General features: G+C 34.9%; 1 protein-coding gene across 2 annotated transcripts in view; it reads right to left on the bottom strand.

Moving 5' to 3' along the window:
- Positions 1-24,563, bottom strand: part of GRID2 (glutamate ionotropic receptor delta type subunit 2) — a 1,327,346-nt gene that overhangs the window by 601,952 nt on the left and 700,831 nt on the right. For both annotated transcript variants that reach the window (XM_081037560.1, XM_081037561.1), the window contains one exon: positions 12,519-12,724. In XM_081037560.1, coding sequence (XP_080893686.1) covers positions 12,519-12,724 — 206 coding nt within the window. The remainder of the gene's footprint in view (positions 1-12,518; positions 12,725-24,563) is intronic.

Below are 24,563 nucleotides of genomic sequence, written 5' to 3'. Positions count from 1 at the left end.
TTCTGCAATCAAGGAGTTACTCCATTTTATGGATGAGGAAAATAAAGCCGAACGATTTTAATGGCTTAGTCAGGGCTACAAAGCTATTTAGGCAAAAATTAAATCCAAATTCTATTCTTGCTGCCACTGTAGCCTGTCTCCATTTTTAGGTTTTGACATTTAAAGTTTTTCACGTACCAATCTAGTACCACCTTACTTTCTGAATCTACATCCTAAATTCTACTTTATATAGCCTGTGAATCCAGCTCGATATCTCACTCTTGCTTCCCTTCATTCATGGAAGGATGCCCTTCCACCTTATTGTCTTAAATCCTAAATATATGTTTCAAATATTGATTTAAATGCTGCCTCATCAAGCAATATACATATTTAAAGTAATTAGTATCTAAACTAATGGACCCTTGTGATCATATAATTTTAGTGATGGGTGGACACATGTAAGTTTAATCCTCTTGTACTACATTTTTGTGTATTCTATTAAAAATAGGCTTTGCTAGATAAGTCAATGAACCTTCTTAATTTCCTCTTCCTAAACAGTTTATTTTCTTCCTAGTTATCTGTGTTACAGTGAGAAACAGTATGAATAGATTTGCAACCTAAAGGTATCAGCTAACTTTTCAACAATGCTTCATGGGCTCGCTACACCCTAAACTCTGGCCCTCAACAAGTATAAAATATTGATTTTGTCAGTAAGCATTTAAGGAACTGATTAACTTCTGGGAGACCGAATCAAACTAACTCAGGTTGGCAAATAGATTTAGACTCCAGTGCTAACTAATTTCCCTTTGCCATGGCAGCATAGAATAGCAGGGCAAAGTGCAGAAATCTACGTTTTAGTCAAGAAATGGAAAATAATGGTACCTGTAGCATGTATTTGCCATTTACGTACTAAACAAATTATCAGAAACTGGCATATTAGTTAAAGTGCTAATTTATTTGCAGCAGACATATTTTTCTAGTGCTTAAATTACAGGGGCTCACCATTCTCCAAGCTTCAAAAGGTGATGTTGAGAGTGGGAACAGAAACAAGGAGGTGAATAATTTTGAAAATTATTTCACACAGACCATAGTGCCTGGCATACAACAGAAAATACCTTTGTATGTTAGCAAGTCCTAACCTTGTAGGTCTCACATCTTTGTTCTCTAAGCTGTAATAGACAAACACTGCCAAATTATAATCTTCAAATTTATCATTAAGTCTATTGTAACTACTCTCTTTGTTTTTGTTTTGTCCACATCACCTTATGGAGGGAAAAACCAATGTAAATTTAATCACTCTTGGATTAATTCATATTCTAGACTTGCTTTGGTAAGACTAAGAAAGTTATGGTAAGAACTTTTAAGTAGCCAAGACTTCTCCATTACCCCATAACAAAGGAAAATTTGGTTAACTTCTAAATATGGTTAACACCTTATCTACTAACTTTATTTGATTAAGTTTTAGATAGCAACTTTGTTTTCTTTATTTTTAATTCCCTTTGGGAGTTGAGGAGAGTAACTTAACTGTTTCATTCTTTGTGGCTTTGGTATTTTGTACATTTTATATTTACAACATTTTCCCTCTTAGTCTGTATGTTCCTTTGGGGCTGGAACCATATACAATTAATGATTATATTTACAACAACACACTCCATACTGCCTTTCACAGAATGGATAAATGAATAATGGATTAGAGAAGGACTTCTATTCCGTAGTCTTAAAGGTTGAAGCAATTGTGATTTTACATTTTAAAGAAGAGTGCAATCCTCACTTATGTTCGGGTATTTTCTTGTTTAACTTTGTTTTAATAAATAGAATCCAATGAAAATGTTAAACCCATTCAAAAATATAATGGAAAAGACAAACTAGAAATCAGATGCTGTAAAGACAAAAATTGTTAAATGACCTTTAGTGTATTAGGTTACCTAGAAGCAAACTGTCCAACAATATCAGTACCTCAAATCACTGGTCACAGGAAAGAGGTAAGTGGAATCTGTCTTATTTCGAAGTTTGGACTCATTGGAATCTAGTTCTATGCTGAGTTCCCATCTTCAGGGGAATCTTCTGAGAGCTAAACAAAGCTCCAATAAGAAAAGCAAAGTCTGATGCTCTTCCAGGCCTCACTAACAGAAGCAAGAGCTGTCATACATGATTTTGCTCAAGTGGAAAGTAAAATCAATTTGAGACTTTCTCGTTTGAAAATAAAACAAAATTTCCAAAGCTGTGAGTTGGCTAGTAACAGAGCTGCCTTTCAAATACAATACAATACTGAGCTAAAGCAAAAACTCGGAGTTGAGAGCAGCTCAATAATAACTGATAACTGTGACATAAGAAAACATCAATTAAAACTGAAATGAAGCATTGCCTGTGAGATAATGTTTTTTAATTTCCTCCAACTCCAGTTAAATTAAAATTGACTTTTTCATAGAATTCCATGCCATTGTAAAAATCCAAATCCACGTGAAACAGTTGAAATTTTGAGGACTGTGGCTGTTAACTGCTACTTGATGACCCATGACTACTGGGCCCTTGCGAAGAGTTACGCACTTTATTATAGAATCCAGCACCATTAACTTTTGCTATAATGGGTTCATAGAAAGATTCTTATTCCAATGAAACCATCAATTAATCTTTTATTCTCTCCTAAGGTCATGCACTTCATGTTAGAGAGAAAAATATATAGACTCAAGATGCTATACAGGAATAGTAGCCCTTTACTTTCAAATACACCAATTTAGTCCCATTTTATGCTCTGATGGTGGAAACTTAACATGGTTTTCCATTCGGGAACACTGGTCCATTGTTATATTTAATAGCAATCACCACGTGGAAAATAAATGTATTTCTTCCTCTAACACCCACCATGTAAAATAGTCAATTTCAGATAAACCTCAGATTTAAATATAAATAATAAAACAAAACTTCTAGAAAAAAATGTAGAGTATGTCTTCGTGACCTAGGAATAGAAAGCCTTTTTAAAAAAGGCAAAAAGTACTAACTATAAAGAAAACAAATTAATAACTTGGACTATATTACAAATACAATTTTATGTTCATCAAATTCATCATTATAGATTGAAAAGGCAAACAATGGGAGAAATTATTTAAAATATATTCATTTGGCAATGGACTCTTGTCCTTAATATATAGTACATGAGTAGAACTTCTACAAATGAGAAAATAACATGACTTGAACATTAACTTCATAAAAAAAACTTCAAAAAATCAATAAATATACCAAAAAAATCATCCATCAGGAAAATGAAAATTAAAAAATACGAATGTAATACATAACCCACTAATATAAATAAAATGAAGAATGTGGACAATAAGTGGTGGTGAGATATTGAAAAATTGAAATGTTTCCACTTGCTACTAACAGAAGTCAAAATTGGTATAAATATTTTGGAAGACTGGCTGTATCAGCTAGCATGAATAAATGACGTACTCTTTAAAGACTTAAAGGTAAGGCCTGAAACCATAAAACTCCTAGAAGAAAATATAGGGAATTAATTTGCAGACATTATCCTGAGTAACATTTTTACTGATATATCCCCTTGGGAAAGGGAAGTAAAAGACAAAATAAACACATGGAATTACATCAAACTTCAAAGTTTTTTCATAGCAAAGAAAACCATCAATAAAACAAAAAGGCAGCCTACTGAATGGGAGAAGATATTTGTCAACGATACATCTGATAAGGGGTTAATATCCGAAATTTATAAAACACTCATTCAACTCAACACACACAAAAATTAAAAATGGGCAGAGGGTATGAAGAGACATTTTTCTAAAGAGGACTTACAGATGGCAAACAGACATAGGAAAAAACTCTCAACCTCACTAATCATTAGAGAAATGCAAATAAAAACCACAATGAGATATCACCTCACCCGTCAGAATGACTATTATCAATAAATCAACAAACAACAACAACAGCGCGGATGTGGAGAAAAGGGAATGCTTGTGCACTGTTGGTGGGATTTCAGATTGGTGCAGCCACTATGGAAAACAGCATGGAGGTATCTCAAAAAACTGGAAATGGAACTAACTTATGACCCAGCAACTCCATTCTTAAGTATCTATCTAGAGAAATCCAAGACACTGATTTGAAAAAAAATATATGCATCCCTTTGTTTACTGCAGTGCTATTCACAATAGCCAAGACTTGGAAACAACCGAAACGCCCATCAGTAGATGACTGGATTAAGAAACTGCAGTAAATTTATACAATGGAGTATTACTCGGCTATACAGAAGAATGAAGTCTTACCATTTGTAAAGGTATGGATGGACCCAGAGGACATTAAGTTAAGTGAAATAAGTCAGTCGGAGAAAGAGAAATACTGTATGACCTCACTTATATGTGGAATCTAAAGAACCGAATAAATGAGCAAAGTAAACAGAAACAGTCTCAGAGAGATAGAGGAAAAACTGATGGTTGCTAGATGGGAGGGGGATAGGGATGAGGGAGAAGGGGAAGGGATTAGATGGCATAAATTGGTAACTACAATATTGCCACAGGGATATGAAAGACAATTTGTGGAATATAATGAAAGACAGTTTGTAAAGATTTTGTAGGGTGTCAGATAGGCATATGTTTTATTAGGGAGACCATTTCTTGGACAGTGTAGATGCCTGACCACTGCACTGTACACCTGAAGTTGAAGCTGAATAATGTTGTATGTCAAGTATAATTATATATATATAATATATATTATATGTGTTATACAATATATACAATATATACAATATATACTATATATACTATATATAGTATATATATTATATATATGTTATACAATATATATACAATATATAATATATATACTATATATATGTATATATATATGTATGTATATATATATATATATATATATATATATATATATATATATATATAGTCATGGGGTATGGAGTACAGCATAGGGAATAGTGTCAATGAAATTGTAATAGATATATACAATGCCAGATGAGCAATACAGGGATGAAATGTCTATTATAATGTTGTGAGGGATGAAAATGTCTATTACGATGTTGTGTACACCTGAAACTAATAATAATAATAATGATAATAATAATACTAATAAATAAATGACATACCTGATGTATGCCTGTTGAGTTAGCAATTCCATTCCTAGGTACACATCCAACAAAAATACATGCATAGACAAAAAAAATGTACATAGAACTACTGTTTATAATAGGCAAAACTGGAAAAAGAAATCATCAACATAAACCTTATAAACTGTAGCTTATCACCTAATGAAATATTTTGAAGCACTCAAAATGAATGAACTTTTGCTACATATTTTAACATGGATGAATCTAACAAGCATAATGTTGAGCAAAAGAGGACAGACAAAACAGTGCATAGAGTATGATTCTGTTCATATACAGTTTACAATCAATCACAACCAGCATACTGCATTAGAAGTCAGGATAATGGCTACCTCTGAGGGGTTATAACTGGGTGCTGCATGGAAGGGGAACCTGGGAGTGCTAGTTTTGTTGTTTGTTAATCTGGACGCTGACTGTATGGAAATTAGTTTGGTTGTACACTTATATGCACTATTCATATATATATATACATTATATATTTTTTAAAAAGTTTACTTTAAAAAGGCATAGCAGTCATCTATGAACACAGTATTATTAGAGAGACTTTCATGCAATGGATACATTTTTGGAAAAAAAATTACTGTCATATGTTTCTTTTTAAAGTACCTCTACAGTAGCCTCATATAAAAACAGTGCATTGCATAATGTCTCCAAATAATTTATTTTTGGTAAAAAATGACTCATTTAAATATCTATTAAATTACTAGAACAGTATTTTGAATATTCATAGTACCCTTTTGATCACAAGGAGCCTTTCTTTATCCATTGAAACAGGATACATTCACTTCTTTCCTAAAGACTTATTTCTGTCAAACTGCTTACATATTTGAAGTAAGTAACTTTGCATTTCTGTTGTTTGACAAGATTGAAGTTCTTTAGAATATGGTACAACGGAATAAAAACTATTTTATAAAGTATGTTTAAGGAGGTCTAAAACCCTTTTCTTATTTCAGAATAAAATAATTTCTTGTAACCGTAGGGTTCCCTTCTGAAAACTTGAAAAAGTGCAAATAGAAAATGATATTCATTACCATATAAGTAATAAAACTTCCTGTTTCCAAATAATTGATTTTCTTATTTCAAACCTGAAAACTAAAAGCCGTGTCCAAAATGTTCTAATTTATATAGGATTTCTGTATCCTTTCCGGAAATGGTATAACTTATGTAGCATCCAATGCAATATTTTTCCTATATATATTAAAAAACAAATACTGTTTTTCAAAATGTCATCCCGATGCATATTGAAATCAGATCTTGTGAGCACTCTTGTTTTACCATATTCATTTCAATGACACACATGCACAATGTTAACAAATTTCCACCAATATCTCTGCAGGTTGATTTACTCAGCTGCACATAACTGCCGTATTTTTCTTAAAGCTTTGAAACTCTTGAATGAGAGGTGGAGCACCAACCGTAGACATGTAATGTATTAAATTTCTAAGACTTCAAAGGGAGCATAATTAACTCAATGCCATAAAATTGCTCCAGGGACAGGAAAAAAAAGATGCAAAGTGAATTGATATGTGAATTTTCTCCTTGAAAATTAAATGACAATGCTAAGTGAGCAATTTCTCTTTTAAAACTGAAACTTTTGATTTTTTTAGTTAATACAGCCCTTGAATATTTCAACAACTTTCCATGTGAACGTATAAAGTATAGAAAACCGTAAAGGTGGGAGTTCCACTAATCCCCCTTTTAGACCAGAATTTTCTACCTCCACCTCTTCCTCTCTTAGGTGCAAACTGAACCTGACTGCTTCTGCCCTCATCAAAACCTTTGCTTCCTCTCTTTCCTATTATCGCAATCCATCAGTTTCTTTCTAACTTCACTTGCATTTCTATCCATCATATAATCTAAGGTAAATCATTTCTACAAATACTTCTCCTAGGACCCGGCAATGATGTACCCCTTTGACCTGCTGACAACTTTACCAATTTCAAACAGTGTGCCCCTTACCATCCACTATCATCACAGCTGCAAAGAAGTTGAAAATTACTACAGGAAGATAGAGAGCAATATTGTTTAAATCTAGGGGGCCTTTGATATTTACAATTGTAAATTTGGAATATGGACAAAAAGTTACATGTCATACTTTCCAAATTTAAATGTCATAATTCAATATGCTATTTCCTAAAAATTGTAACTATTGTTCTTAAAAGTACCTTGTTTGTTTAGTTTTGACCTTTAAAAATCTGAATGACCATTCTAGAACTTTCAACTCAAGAAGTTTAAAGGGGATCACTCCCAGAACTCCAACAAAATATAAGGAATAGGATAGGTATATAACTAACCATGAGGAAAAAAGGTAAAAGGCCATTAGAAAAGTGTTCTTAAATAAATTACTGAAAAAAGAAAAGCAGGTGAAGTAGTGATATCTGATGAAGCAGGGCAGGAGGAGCCATAGACCAGTTATCACCATAAGGGGCAGCAGCAGACTGCCCTCTATCCTGCTGAGCCCTAGACATTTTTTGATACTTAGAAACACCAAGCCAAATGGAGGGCAGGAACAAGACAGGGAGATGGAAAGTATGGGTACAGTTGATTCTTATCATTCTCAGTAGTTATGTTCTATAAATTTCTTGTGAGCATTGAATTAGTAAATACTGAATCATTGTTCCTAGGGGAAATACAGGGTTTAGTTCTTGTAAGCCTCTGGTTTTGTGTTTCTATTGAAAAACACTTTACTTAATATATATGTGTGTATGTATGTACACACACACACACACACACACACATACACACACACACGAGGTCGACAATTAAGTTTGCAAATTCACCCTAGAAAAAGCGCTACATACCTCACTGCTGAATATCACTACAATCACCTTCGAAGTACTCCCCTTGGGAAGCTGTGCACCGATGCCAGCACCTAGCCCACCCTTCAAAGCAACTTTGGACCTCTTTTTCAGGAATGGCCGTCAGAGCTGTTGGCGTATTACCCTTGATATCCTGTCATCAAAATTTCTTCCTTTCAATATTTCCTTTATCTTTGGGTAAAGAAAGAAGTCATTGGGGGCCAGATCAGTTCAGTAGGGAGGGAGTTCTAATGCAGGTATTCGTTTACTGTCAAAAACTCCCTCACAGACAGAGTCCTGTGACCTGGTGCATTGTTGTGATGTAAGAGCCATGGATTGTTGGCAAAAAGTTCAGGTAGTCTAACATTTTCATTTTGCTTTTCAGCACTTCCAAATAGCAAATTGGTTAACTGTTTGTCCAGTTGGTACAAATTCTAGATGAATAATCCCTCTGATATCAAAAAAGGTTAGCAACATTGTTGCAACAAAGTTCGCAAACTTAATTGTTGTCACACCTGGTACATGTGTATGTATAAACCTGGCATTCCACACAGACACATTGTTTGCCTTTTGAAAAGAAAATCAGGTGATTGAGCAACAGTGGCAGAAGGTTATTCTTTCAAACATTTCAAATCTTGAATCATGAGAATGCATAAAGTATTCCAAAAGCAATAAAAAATAAATTTTACAAATTAAAAATAAGTAATTCCTTCTGAGAAGAATAACTGGAAGTAGAAAGAAAGGACCTAGGGATTCCTAGTTTTCATTATAAAACCCTCAATTGTATTTGTTTTTACTCTTGCCGCCCCCCACACACCTTCCCACATACTGAATTGTTGTTTGCCTAATGAATTCTTATTTATTTTGTAAGATTCTGGTAAAGCAATTTCTCTGTGAAATTTTTCCTGACTCAATCCTTGCTCCCTGCAGAATCTGTCAGCTCTCCTACGAGATTCTAGAGTACCGTTTACTCATCACGATTACGACATTTTTCTTTCACATTTTGTTAATTAGTTACATGCCTGTCTTCTCCACTAAACTAAGTGATCAGTAAGTATTCTTTGTGCCTACAGACTTTCGGTGATACCAGCTTTTGAATTCCATACTGTTTGCTTTTTGAACGATCAGCTTCTAGTACTAATTAAAGGGGTCAACCATCCATTAAGTAGGGAAATGCTCCTAGAATGCCTGGGAGGAGTCTGAAAACAGCTAAGGGAGGAACAGGGACCACTACAGAGGTCAGAGAACAGTGTAGCCAGCTTAGGGTGGGGAAGGTGAGTGGGTTCACATTCTTTCTGTCATTCCTACATCACTGCCTGAGACTGGAGAATAAACTCAGGCTGCAGTTTGGAGACAAAAAAAAAATAAAAAAATCACTGATTGTGAAAGACAAGTGAGTAGGGAGAAAACATAGTGGCTGGGTAGAGGGAGGAGATTATGTCTCTCAGAAAAATCACAAACAGAGATGTTTTATGTTTGGGAACAAAGATGGAAGAAGTAGATTATTATAAATATCAAAGTTCAGAGTCAAAGATAAGGGGCCATGGTTAGAATACAGGTCAAGATTATACTGGTTAAAACTGATTATCAATAATACAAAGATGGTTCAAAAAATTCTTTTAACAAAGTCTGAACTGATTTTACCTACCTTGAAACAGCAATTCTACATTACTGGTCATGGGTATCACTTCCCTGATAGAGCTTCATGAGGTCTAACATTCTGGGATCTTATCTCATCAGTGATTCCTTCTCTGATCTACAGTCTCTCCTTTTGCACTGGTTGCTTTCCTAAGACCTGTGTAAAATGGCTTTAGTTTCTATCCCAAAAATGAAACAGATTTTCCTTTTTTTGATATCCATCAACTTTAAAAAAAAACATTTTTATCCATAATTTTACTTTCATCACCAAACTTCTCTAGTAGTCAACATGCTCACTTCTATTGATTCCTTCCATGAACCTTTGCAATCTTGCTCCATTTTCTGCCATTCTTAGAAATTATTTGGCTCCTCAATACAAATATCTTTTTTTGAGTTTCCATCTCAGAAATGTTTAACTCCAATAGCTACCCTTTTTTCTAGATACTTAGAAAAAAATACTTAGGACCCATGACATACGACTATCTGTGTTCTCCCCCTACCTTTTAGACTCTCTTTTGTCACTTGCCTGCATAGTTTTTCACACTTTGCAAAATTATAACAGTAGAGCTTCTCTGAGATTTCATTTATAGCTTTTTCTACTATATTCATTATAAGTTCCCCTTCAGAGATTACTTCCATATGCAAGGTTTTAAAGGGATCTCAGTGCCAAACAATCTCTCATCTACAGGCTTTTCTATTACCTCAGCTCTGCCTGGCAATTTTAATCCAACTTTTTGGTCAATATTCACTGTTTACTTTTTGTCATCACACTCTCACCACTCAACACAGAAATCTATCCTCATTTCTCACTCACAAATGAGCTTGCTATTGCTAAATAACTAGAGTTGCAGATTTTTCAATTGGGTACATTTCATCCATTATTTTATTTGACAATTTTTCAAGAATATCATGTTGGTATATACAACCTTTGCTTTGTAGAGGCCTTTTTACTTTTTTCTACTTTGCTTTTCCCTACAAGCTATCTTAGGCTTTTCTTGGTTTCCTTTACGAGATCTAATTTCCTTGCTTGTGTCCGGTCTTCAATTCTGTCCTTTCCCTTACTTGACCTACTGTTTCATCTTTCTTAAGATCTGAGCTCTCCTGAGCATTCAAATCATTTATTCAAATGTTTACTGAGTATAACACAATGTGTGATTTAAATGGCACATTCGCAACATGTCTGACACAGATGTCATTACCTTCTTCCCCGACCTGCTCTTCCTATGTTTCCTCTCCTCTATATACTCGCCTCTCTGCCTTAATAAAAGGCCCTTTAGGACATACTATAGGATACCTCATTAATTTACATTACAAATTTAATATGTTGAAATCAATATATTGTTCCTATTTTACTAATGACAAAATGGAGGCTCTGCAATTTTACTCAATTTGCCAACACCACATGACCAGAAAGTGACTGACACAGACTTGTATTTATCTGTTACATATCACATCTCTTTTGTGAATTTCTACCCATGACACTAAGTCAACGTGAAATGTGCTTTCTCCTCAGCCAGAAATGGTCACAGAATTTTCAACTTCATTTATTATAATTTTAAGATTGCAATTTATATTACATGTCTTTGTGTATTTCCCTTCAATCTTTTAGCAGATTTTGTTTCTTAAAGGAAAGCACCAACTAGTGTAAAATTGGAAATATTCTTTCTATTGCAGAAAAATCTAGTTTGTTCTAAGAGACTCTCTTTGTCAGTTGCTAGACTAGAAAAGGTAAAAATTCTATATTTGTCCTTAAATGCATAACAAAGTTCTGTATTAAAATTAAAAAAAAATAGTATTATTGATATTTTCCCAAAAGTTTTATTCTTCTTAGTGATTTATATTCTGTTTCAGTTCCTGGATACCAATTATTTATAGAGTGTCATAGAACTTCTAACACATTCTTAATTTGGAGTCTTTAAAGAAGTACTTTGAAATCTAAAGAAAGCATAGTAGAGAAGTGGAAACAAAGGACTAGTCAAAAAAAAGTCATCAAAATTAAAAACACAAATAATAAAACGCATGCTAAAGCATGTTATGGTATGACCAGTTCTAGCACTATGCAAAATTAAAAACTTGAAGTAAGACAAAAACAACTTGACAATAACCCTTTGCAAGGCAATAGCAAGCATTTTAGAATGTAGAGACATTACACCAATCATTACACCCTTCCTTGTATTTTTACAAAGTTTCAGAGCTTCTAGCCAAATGAACACATGCAATTAAAAATCTGAGGATGCAGCATCATAAAATGTGCAGTGGTCATCACTTTGCAGAATTTCAGTTTTAATTATTTGTCTGAGTGCAGAGTTCACACAGCAGAAGTAAATTTGCTATATGTCTTTGTAAAAGTCATCATGTACAGGCAACAATACCCTGATTCAAGTAAATCTTTTCTCAGAAGTAAAATTTTAACTTGCATAAAAAGATTAAGGATTAGTTAGGGAACTGTGTACTTTCAAATTCATTCTTGAACTTGTTCGATTCATTTGGGTCAACAGCACTATTAAACCCCCATAAGATTTTTAAAATCAGCCTGGCTATGTGCCTAAATATATATACGTATATATGTATGTATACATACGTATATACACACACACACACACATATACATATATACGTATGTAGAAGCCTTTTTACTTTTTTCTACTTTGCTTTTCCCTACAAGCTATCTTAGGCTTTTCTTGGTTTCCTTTACTAGATCTAATTTCCTTGCCTGTGTCTGGCCTGTGTATACATACGTATATATGTATATACGTATATACATACGTATGTATATATATAAATGCAAATGTTCTTAGCAATCAACTGGACAGTACAGGGTAAATGCGACAAGCCAGGAATTCACTGTGTTACCTCCATTAGTGCTAATGAGAGTTGTGTGGTTAATTCCTTCTCACTGCTCTTAATTTTCAACTCTTCTGTGGGATCTATTCCAACACATTTAATTTTTACACTTACCCCACACCTTGACAAGTTTTACTTACCTCAGTAATGAAGGATTTGGCTGTGGCAGGATTCATAACGAGGATGGCTCGCCTAAGAGTGTCTCGATAGCGATTCAATTCCTCTATTCGCATGGTATCAAAGAGAGTAGTGATCATTTTATTGATGTTGTTTTCTACCTTCTGCAGTGCAACATCCATCCCTTGCTGAGACACTTTGTCCAAAAACTCCTGTATTCCACGGATATCTAAGGACATCAAAAGCCCATCAAAGTGTGAATTAGAGCACAGAAGGGAGATAAAAGCTATTTCACTTATATCAGAATAGTTTATCATTCAATATCGTAGGCTGTCTAAAACTACTAATTGAGTAGCTGGTGGAACTCTCAAATATGTTTAAGGTTTAGTACAATTTAATGTGGTTACATAAAAAAATGTAGAAATTATTGTTGTTAAAGTAAATTGCTTTCTCTCCACTGAGCGTTCTAAATTATCACACCTATGGAAAGCTTTTAGGACTGGATTCTCACTTCCTTAAAGCAAAAGTTAGATAAGGAAAGTACATTCCTTAGTTTCCTCAGCATAAAAGAAGTGATAGTAACCTCAAGTACAACATGAACATCATTAATGGAAGTTGAATCTGAATCAAGATTACTGACATTTGTTAAAATAAAGCAACAATATCACCAGACTTGACATTTACACGCTACATGAAGAGGGTTTTGAGAGGTTTTCTTCAGAGGGTTTCAGGTCACTGAGACCACAAATAAAATAGCTATAGTTTTGTCTACTTTACAAATACTACGTCCTTAGCTCAAGTCTGGCAAACTTGGTAGGAGACAGTTTTCTTTTCAGGAGTATGGGAAATGTACTTTGTATGTAATACAAATTTTAATAAAATATTCACCCATTCCAAAATAAGCAATTTCTGAAAGATTATCAAATAAAAATTGTGGCCATTGCACATTTAAATAAGGGGGTAACATCCGGTCTAACTAAAGTGTTTACAAATTTGTACCTTGATATCTATTTAAGTAACAATAAGTGTCTGAATTGTTACTAGGTTGGTGCAAAGGTAATTACGGTTTAATGGGTTAAAAATAATTGCAAAAACCACAATTACTTGTGCACCAACATAATACAAATATTTCTTCCAAGTACCACATTGCTGTTTATAGAAGGGATTTGAACATTTATAAATATAATTGGAAGATGTACCTGGAAAATCATTATCTTAATATAGCAGATTTGCTTTTACTATATAATAAATTATATATGTTTTTCTGTATATGTCCTTTATATAAAATGTTTAAAGAAGAAATAAAAGCTGGTGAAGGATAAGCAGTAAATGGGATTGTATGTTGCTTATTATGAATGGACTATATCTCCACATTCCTTATTGTGCTTGAATGCATGCACATAAAATTTGCCTCTCGAGGACAATAATTAGTTCATGTATTTTTTAAGATATTAACAATTAAAAGCAATATATAGACCCATAAAAAAGAAAACAATCAGTCACAAATTTGGAAACTGACATTTGCTCATAACAAAAGTTGATGTTTGCAAGTTTACAAATCAATAGGTAAAACTTTGCTTTCTTCTTATAATTAGTTTGTTTTAAAACAATTATTGTAATTATTATATATTCTGTTATCTGATGACTCTTAAACTCTTCAGAACATATAACTGTATAAATTCTACCCTATATTCCTTATTTCTAATTATATTGTCAACCCAGATGTCAGCATCATAGCAGCTTAAAAGAAGAGAGCCTCATCTAGAGCAGAACAAGAGATAAAAGAGCTAGAATAATAAGGGTATTAGATACTCATTAAATATGCAAGTCAGAAAGTACCTAAAGTTATAAGATACTCAGGCATGGATTAAATAAAGGATTCAATCTAATGCAACTTGGCAGACACAAGTAGACATGTATCAGGACTATGTACACACATTGAAGCAGTCATTCTCAAACTTTGGTGTGAATCAAAATCACTTAGAAATCTTATTAAAAACACAGGAGCCTGGATCCCATCCCAGAACTAATATGCCTTTAAAATACATGTCCAGCAGATCTTTGATTTTGAATGTTAAGTTTCTGTTTCTTTAGTTTGAATCATTTGAAATGTGAATTTAAATATAAGACAAACAGAACCCAAAATTCATTGAAATAAAAATGCGCAGAAAACAGAGTGACCAAAGTACAAGGTTCCAGATCATTTATGTTCTAAGAAATGTTCTGTTCACATAAATAATCTACCCATGCAATTTCATATCTTAATTTTGAGGGGGAAAATGTTTCAAAAAATACCTATTGAATATGGAACACAATGCTGAGTGCAAGAAAAATGCATAGAAAAGTGAACCTCTTTCTCCAAATTAAGACAGATAATAGACAAGTGAACACACTAATATATACAAATAACATTAATTGCTTGGTAGGAAACAGTAAGGGGGCTCTCGAAGATAATGACAGGGTAGAGAGGGAGATCTATACTCAAGCAAATTTTCCCTGGAAAACTGGTATTTCAACTAATCTAAAGGACTGAGGACACTACCCAGGCAAAGAGATAAGAAGTGAAGACAACAGCATGAAAAACTGCCCCAAGGCAGCAGAGAGCTTGTATGTGAAGTACTTAGAGGTTTCCAGTGCAGGTATAGCCCAGTTAGTGAGGAGAGCAGAGTAGGTAAAACTGCGGGAGAGGGGGGACCGATGTCTTGGATTCTGTTGAGACATGGAAAGAGGTTTTGTTTCTAAGTATAGTTTTAATCTACTGAAAGTTTTCAGTAGAGGGTCTAAGTGGATGACAGGCTATGTGTGCAGAATGAAAAGCAGTCTAAGTCTTCTAAGTCTGAGAGGGACTGGTTAGATTGTATGATTCAGATTGAGATTGTAAATGATGTCCCCTTGACTTAAAACAGTCTAATGTTTTTTAGCTTTTATTTTTGAACAGAAGGTAAATTATATATACATGGTTATTTGGCCAGAAAAGTGATGTGATAAATGGTTGCTACAATTTCTGGTATCCTTCTGCTTCCTTATTCCAGAGTTCTGGTTATCATTGCCTAGATATATGAGGTTGTAAAACTTTTGAAAATTTTTCTAATCTGTAAATGAAAAAAAAACACCACATTTATTTCATAGATGTCTTCTAAGATTAGATTAGTGTGTGTGCGTGCATGCACAAAATCCAGTGTAGGGTCTAACACATGGTATTGCTATGGTTAGAAATCATAGTACATGATTAGTTAGGAGTGACCTCTCCCTAACAATAGGAGAGAATCGCCTAAAATTTACTGATGGTTAGCTACCCACAATAGCAAGCATAATGTTTCAGACTCTTGGAATGCAGGAGTTAAATAATAATAGCTTTGCTTGTTTGACCTCCACCAAACACCCATGATATGTGGCAATTGGTAAGTTTGACATGAGAAGAATCGGAATCATGATGTTTATCAGCTGCTCTGTGGAAGTCATGAAAACAGAATAGGTCTTTGGTGTTGTTAATTCATGAACATAATCAACCAGCACAATTATTTAGCTACATCTGTATGCATATTAGTTAACAGGAAATGAAAATAAAGATTACAGAAATAAAAGGACAAGACACATCTCCTGACCGTAAGAAGCTTCCAGGCCTGTGGGTATGACTAAGTACTATTTACTGATAGCAGAAAGTTAAATAGTAGTTTCAGTTCAGTAGTTCCCAGTGGTAACCAATTCTACTGACCAGATAATTACATAACAGCAAGTGGTAGAAGGCTCATTAACTGTTAAACATAAAATTAGGGGAAAAATCAAAAAGACTTTTTTTCCTGGGAACTGTAAAGGAACTGTGGTAGGCAGAGCAATGACCTTCTAAAAATGCCCAAATCCTAATCCCTGGAATCTGCGAATATGTTGTTATATGGCAAAGAGAAATCCATGTTCCAGATGGCAATAGGCTGTTAATCATCTGACATTAAGATGGGGAGAGATCTTGTGTTATTTGGATCTGTCTAGTGTAATCACAGGCTCCTTAAATTGGAAGAGGGAAGCAGAAGAGGGGAGTCAAAGGGAGATCTGACGACTGAAGAATGAACTGACTATTGGAAAACTTCAGAGGGAGGCGACATTGCTGGCTTTGAAGCTGGAACTGTACACCTGAAGCTTATATAATGTTATTAGCCAGTATTACCTGTTGTGCGGGGTGACAGGTGGGGTCTCTGCTCCCGCTCTCCACATAAGAACACAGGAGATGGTAAGGCCAAAAAGGAACACCCACGGAGCCATAGGTAGGGGAGTCACACCACTATAGTCTCACTGGAGGCTGGATTCACACGACGTGCGACCTGCTGTCCACTTTTCTGCCAACTGACCGATTCCCCTGGCTAACTGCAATCCGCTGTGTTAACTGCAATCTGCGCTTGCTAGCTCAGCCACCATCTTCTTGCTAGCCCCCATTTTTTCTGCTAGCGTAGCCACAGCAGTTATATTAGTGGCCAATGGCTTATGGGTTACAGCTGACGGCCAACTAGCCACAGCTGATGGCCATCCAATCACAGTTGATGGCCTTTTACTTCCTGAGCCAGCACCTTTTCACGTGAACGCCGAGAGCCTGGAAACTGTGCTCTGGGGCATTGTCCCGACATTGCCCTAATAAATTTAATCAGAGAAAATAAATACAGGACTATCTAGTGAAAAAAACAATAGAGGAACACTTTAAATAAAAATAGTAAGAAACATAAACCTATAAATACCTTCCCTAATAACTTTTACCTGTATTCAGTTACCATTTATTCTCACTCTAATTGTCCTTCAGGCCCAAGAAAAGCCTACTAAGCTGCGAAAGACTGGGTTCCCAGGGAAGCAAGACGACTTTGAGATTCAGACAGAACAGGAAGTTTCCGAGGGACTGCTGTTAGGAATAACACTTACACAACAAGGAGAGAGCCAGCAAGAGTCACCGAGGGAGAGTTGTGCAGACTTCTGAAGAGGGATGGTTTTCAGAATTATCCAAAGTTAGGGCTGGTGGAAGGAGGGCCTTTATAATGCTGCATGGACTGTGGTTTGGTAGCTTTCCTCAGCTGAGGGCGATTCCTGGGGAGGGCAGTCAGCTGCCAGCACACTCAGCTGCTGGGTGAATAAGTGCTTCAGTTTTGAAGGGGGATTTAGGTGGCACAGAACAGAATGCATCCAGGAATTGTCCTTGCATGTATGGAGTCAAAAGTCATTGTTTTGGTTTTCAGGGTAATTTGACATGAAAAGCCACTAATGAATATTGCATCTTTCTTTTTTGAAACAACATTTTATCTAGGGGAAAAACACACTATATCGTTGTCCGAAAACCAGCTTTGGATCCTTACTTTGCTATCCATACAGCCCTGTGAACTTGGATTCAATTTCATAGTTGGTGTCTGTTATTTTTACCCTCTCAGTATTTCTTCTCCTTTCTTCAGATAGCACGACCTCCTTTTCATTTAAGAAACAAACCTGGACCCAGTCCTCCTGTCCCACATGCTACTGTGTTCTACATTCTACTATTGGATGGTCATGTATCCCAGGATGGTCAATTTGAGCTCTCCCTGCCCTTGGCTTAAGTAATTAGTTCACGGATAGTCACAGGTCTCAAACAGGGATTGAAATTTTATATATGGATAATAAAAAAGAAATGATCTCTCTTTTATATCATGAGTTGTAATTATGCAGTTTTGGGACTGCAGGAGCCAGAGTGTCTAGCAGGAGTGTCCAAACTTTTTTCAACATTTTTTACCAAGGGCCATGTGCGGTAAAATACACAAACAGCCGGGCCACTCACTGGAGGTGAAGTACGTATTGCCTCACCTGGTTTATTTAAGTAAACTAAATATATTTTTGGAATTTGCTGCGGGCCAATTAACAATGGATTGTAGACTGCAGTTGGCCCACGAGCTGCAGTTTTGACACCTCTAGTCTAGCGAGAAAGAGAATGAACGCCATACGTGAAGTGCAACAAGAAAACTGGCTCTTCCTTTGACTTCCCAACTACACAAGTCTATTGAAAAGAAAAAAAAATGGTGCTTATTTAGTTTGAAATGAGCTTTTGTCACTTGCAAGAATAAGGGTATTGAATAATTTTAATACGTATAAGGTCTTTTGATAAATACCTCACAATTTGGTGATAAAAGAGAAGTCACAGTTGCTATCCTTGAGGAAAGTCTAGTTTAATGGCGGGGATAACAACTTGAGCAGGTAATTATGTTTTAATGTGATTAATGCAAATAAAATAATAAAGCAATGGAAGCATAGGATAAGCAGCAACTAACCACACCTTATCAAAGCAAAAGGAAAATTATTTAACCTAATTACTGGGTTGTCTGATAAAAGAAAATATGTGACATATTAAAGCAGTATGTAAGCTGCACATTTCTCAGCAATGCACATTTTCATTATCAAGACTTTATTAACTCGTCAAAAGTCCCATCTCTTTTCCTTAATTTTCTTCTAATGTCTCTTTCTAGGGTAAATAAAAAAAAAAAAAAAAAACAAACAAAAAAAAAACAAACAAACAAAGAAAATCTTGTGTTGTTATTCTAAAAGTTGCTCCAGGTAACATAACTATAAGAAAAATATCAGTAAGGCTAAGAACATAAAAAAAGTTTAAGCTAACCATAATAAACAGAAACAAATTCAAACTAAACTTGGGGTTGTCACTTTGTGAGAGGTGTAAATGTCTATTACATTGCTTTGTACACCTGAAACTAATAAAAAAATCAAAATAAACTTAAAAAGTATATATTTCTAAAGCAATCTTAAAGGTTGAATTATAAAGACAGACATTTATAATTTTAAATATTTAACGTTAAATATGCAATGTAATTTAATATTAAATTAAAATTTAAGATAAATTAATTTAAATATTGTTTTTCTTCTGAGTAAAGTTTCCTTCAAATTGGAAAGGGAGACACATGTGTCCACATACGCCTAACCTTCACTCAGAGGGTTATCACATAATTCAGGCTGGTGACGGAGAGCACGCCATATCCCTGACCAACGTATTTGGTTCAAGGATTAGCACAGGGTCCGAACAAGGCCTGAAATTTGATATGCAGATATACATCCGTATAGATGGTATTTGCTATGAGGACAAAGAATGGGAAGGGTCTTTCTTTAGTATATCTGTAAGGACATGCATTGAGTCACCAGTGCCACCTACCTTGCCTAAGAATGAAGCCAGTACTTGAAGTAGAGAGGAGGATATGTAAGAGGGTACCTTACTACATTCATTAAGTTCTTATCTGTATGTCATTACCATAGCAAGCTGCTTAGATCTCTGTCATCATACTGTCCCTTCAGTCTCCATAACTGCATCCATCTAATAGATCAATCAATAGATCCATCCCAATATCATGCTGTGGGACCAGTATTGTTTCAGGCAAAGGAAATTAAGGAACCCACGTAGTTCATTTGATGAAGAGCATTTCAACCTTACTTCTTATGTCACTCCAATAAATCAGTTCTTTCAGTCCTTCCGGCCTTGAAATTCAACTTTTCTGTCACAAATACTCTCAGAAAAGAGGTCTTCCACTAAAGCAATCTGTTTTTATTCTATTTTAAGAACCATTTACTCCTATAGCTTTCTGGTTTCTTTATGTTTTTATTTCCTGGATTCTGGAATCTAGCCATTCACTAGTACATTCAGCTAATTCTTTGCTTAGACTTCTCTAACAGTGAGCCTCCCTAGACTACTGCCAATTGCTTTTAATAAGCCTTCTTGGATATCATATTCCACTTACTTGACCAAACTTCCCCTCAGAGATTTGTTAAAAGCAAAGCAAATTGAGAACTATGCAAAATTAGAAGAGCAGCAAAACATAACGACTGATGCAATAAAGATTTAACATATTTTTTAACTCAGAAATTATGAAAAGAACACAACAAGGTACACATATTTTAATTTTGCTAAAAATTGTGAAGGTCTCATTTCTCTCTAAGGCAATAAGATGCCATGTCATATTATGTAATTAGTAAATGTGTCTGATCATATACAGAGATATTAAAAAAAACAACACAAACTAGAATAGAAAGGGATAAAGACGTTTGGAGAGGAAGAATATCTGAAAAGCCTATCATGTTGGAAATGGGAAAGAGCTCTTAGTACAAAGGCAGTAGAAGACTAAGGAGTGTTCAGGGACATAATCATTTTCTTTACTTACTAATAAATGATTATAAGTAAAAGGATTACTTATTTTATATTATCCCAGAAAATGTATATTTTGGCCAATATAAGTGTTTTAACTTTCATTTAAAGAAAAACTTTCTAACAACTAGAACTGTCCATTGTGAAATAGGCTCCTTCAAAATATTACAAGTTCTTTCTCCCTCAGAGTATTCTGGCAGGGGAAACAATGCTACCAATCAAAGACATTGAAGAAGAGAGCTGCTGAAATTTCTTGTTCCCAAATGCTTCATGGGGGAACAAAGCTGGCTGTATCAGAATCACCTGAGAAATGTTAAAATATGTATATTGCTGGCGTCTACCTTGCAAAAATTCTGATTCTGGAGGTCTGGGATGGGAGTCAGGTATTATGATGATTAAAAAGTTCTTCTAGTCATTCTGATCTACGACCAAATTTGGTTTCTAGGTTTCCACTATATTCAATTCTAACCTTTTGCATATGACTCCATAATCTCTCAATAATCATGATTCAATTATACTATTTAGTTTAAAATTCTTATAGGCAAATTGATCCCCTGCACCCTTTTTTCTTTCTTTCTTTCTTTTTTTTTTTACTTTATCTGATGGGTTGTTCTGTGTTCCAATTTTTTATTGACATATGATTTATATAAAATAAAATCAATAAGCCTTACATGTGTAGTTCAAAGAGTATTTATTGTATTCCACTGTAACTACTACTCAAAACAAGATATTAAATATTTCTATTACCATAGAAGGTTATCTGTGCCCTTCCTTTTTCAGACAATCCACCCCCTACCCAGAGATACAACCTGTTTCTGGTATGTATCACCGAGATTGGTTTTGCATGTTATTGGACTTCATGTAATCAAGTAATACATCATATACTCTTTTTATTTTAGGCTTCTTTCACTCAAAATAATGTTGTTGCATATATCAGTGGTTCATTCCTTCTTATTGCTGAATAGTATTGTTGTGTGGATACACCATATTTTGTTTAACCGTTTTCAAAATTATGAGCATTTAGGTTGTTTCCAGTTTGGGACACAATAAATAAGGCTGATATGTACATTTTTGTGAATGTGTATCGATGTGCAGTCTCATTTTTCTTGAAAAAATACCTGGTAGTGAAATGGGTAAGTCATACAGTAAGTGTATCATTTAGTAACAAACTGCCAAACAGCTTTCCAAAGTGCTTGTACGTGTTTATATCCAACCAGCAAAGTATGAGCATTCGGGTTGTGTCACCTTGTCCACATGTAATAATGGCCTTAAGCCAATCTAGTGGGTACAGACTGGTATCTCCTTTCAATTTGCATTTACCCGTGCACTAAAAATGTTGAGCACTTCTTGTGTCTATGGGCCATTTATATATTTTCTTATATGAATTGTATGCACAACCCTTTTTCCCATTTTTAATTGAATATTTTTGTTGGGCTCATATTTTTGCTTTGTAAGAGTTTTGTTTTGTTTGTTTGTTTTTAATTCTCTGAGCTCTTTACATATCCTACGTGTTTATATAAACTCTTCAGATCTCTGTACTGGAATTTGTTCCCTATTTGTAGTTTGCTTATTTATTTCCTAATTGTTAATGAACATAAATTTTTAATTTTGATGAAGTCCAAATTATTGTTTGCTTTTTTTGATTAGTTCTTTTTGAATTAAGAACTCTTGGGACTACAAGCTGGCAAGGAATCATTTTGGAAGCCCCACTGATGTCTGTCCATCCAGCAATTGTAATGAACCCTTCCCTCCCCTCTTCCTCCACCTGACCAAGGACATCATATGCATTTCCTGAAGTATATTTCTTTAGTGGAGGTTACCTTCCTCCTGAAGACACATGAGTTGCACATTAGGGTTTGCTATAAGAGATCTTTATATGTTTAAGTAGACACCAGCAGCAGATAATATAGTACTCTATTGGGATTTCTCTAAGGTGAGGGTACTCATTTATTTGAGGAAGCCACCTGGAACATTATCTGAACTGTTTTTTATTGTGTCCTGTAAGTAGTTTTCCCTTTGATAAGAGTCATCCGATTAGCAATTTCCCCATGAATTTCACTGAAGTTATCAAAGGCACCACTTCAGCCAAATCATTCAGGTCAGCCTCAACTCACTGGCCAAGGTGGTTATAGATGGCAGACTTTCTCCTTAAGAGGTAGAGTCTTTGAAATTATAAAATAAATTGTATGGTACCTGGAGTAATGCCCCAGGCCAAGCAGAAAGGTTTATGCAGAAATTGAAAGCGAAAGCTCCCTGATTTGTTAAAGTAGTGTCCTGATGGTTCATGGGATTTGTTCATCAAACTGAATCCAGGACATGGTGGGAATGATTGAGATCAATCCTGCTCATTAACGTCTCTTTATAGTAACCTTAAATAAATGCAGAGAAGACAAATTGAACAGATTTGATCCCAATCTTTGTCAGTCATATTAACCAGGAGTGGTCTGAGGACTGGCATATTCATAAGGGAATTTGCTAGAAGCCAACAATATTGTAGAAACAAAGAATGACTATTTCAGGGAGATGAGTCTCCGTAGGATTCTCATGTTACTACTGCACATTTTGCAAGCAGAAGCTCTCTTTAGAGGAGAGTTATTTACACATGCCACGAAGCTTTACTAGAAGCCCATTATAAAAGATACAGAGTGCCTAAGCCAGGGTTCCTTGGTTGTCATACAAGCCCACTGCATGTACAGTATTCACTTAGTGTCTCCATATAGCCTGTGGGACCATACAAGAGGAACCAACATTAATATGAGGCTCATGCTGCTTGCTGTGCCATGACTATTGAAGTTCTCTCTCTCTCTCTATTCTAGGAGAGTAATCTTTTCTACCATTATCTATAAAATTGATGCCAGCTAACTTATTAGTTTACAAGTAGGGTAAAATCTCAGCCCCTTCACAGTTCTTGACAATTTTATATCACAACCCCCAGCTCTAAAAGCTCCTGGAGAATGTCATTTTTCAACTGGAAATAATGCTCTCTCAAATAAGTTTGGCATTTTGCTAGCAGATTTAAAAGGGTAAATGGTTATTGTGTAGTCAAGGGTTATCCTGCTGACGGGTCAGACCACTTTGGCTCAATGATTGTCCTGTTTTCATGCCTCCAAGGATAACCGACCTTCTGACTGACATATAGTATTTTTTCCTTGATTGATGTTGATAGTGGAAGATCTGCAGGCTTGAAGCCATTGTCTCTTTTTAATAAAGATGATTCTATTCATTTCATTTATACATTTAAAAACAATTTACAGTTTGTCAGAAATTAATCTCATTCTTATTTCTATAGCATAGGAGTACTCTAGAGTTGAAAGTAAGGACTATAGATGAGACTATCAGTGTTTGAATTCAGGTTTCTTGACTTACTTTCGAGTTACCTAACCTTTTACTACTTCAGTTTCTTTCACTTGTAAAAATCATCATCATCATCATCATCATCATCATCATCATCATATTATCATCTACCCCAGAGGGCTATTGGGAGGATTAAATGAGATAATCCATGTAAGGCACTTAGAACAGAAAATGATGTAATAAATGCTCTCTATAGGGTTAGCCCTTGTTATTATAATCTTGGATGATGGTTCGCTACGACATTTTTATACTCATTATATATGCTTAGGATTACAGGCTCTGGTCAGACATTACTTCTCAGGTTTGACACTCCTTAGCTATGTTTTATAAACAAGTTACCCATCAGTTGCTTCTGTTTTCTAGTTGTGAAATAGTGATACTAAGATTACGTCATCCAAGCTGTTGAGGAGATTAAAGGGTATTATGTAAAATACTTGTTCTAGGTCCTGGCAAATAAAAAATGCTCCAATATTATTTTCAATATTGTTATTGCAGCAACACTTGTTCACACTTTCTCTCTGTTGCTGCAGCCATCTCTTATACATTGTGAAAGATAGGTAGGATTTTGAAG

Source organism: Rhinolophus hipposideros, assembly GCF_964194185.1.
Source record: "Rhinolophus hipposideros genome assembly, chromosome: 1".
Classification (NCBI taxonomy): Eukaryota; Metazoa; Chordata; class Mammalia; order Chiroptera; family Rhinolophidae; genus Rhinolophus; species Rhinolophus hipposideros.
Note: the sequence above shows the minus strand (reverse complement) of the source record. Positions and strands in the feature narration are given on the sequence as shown.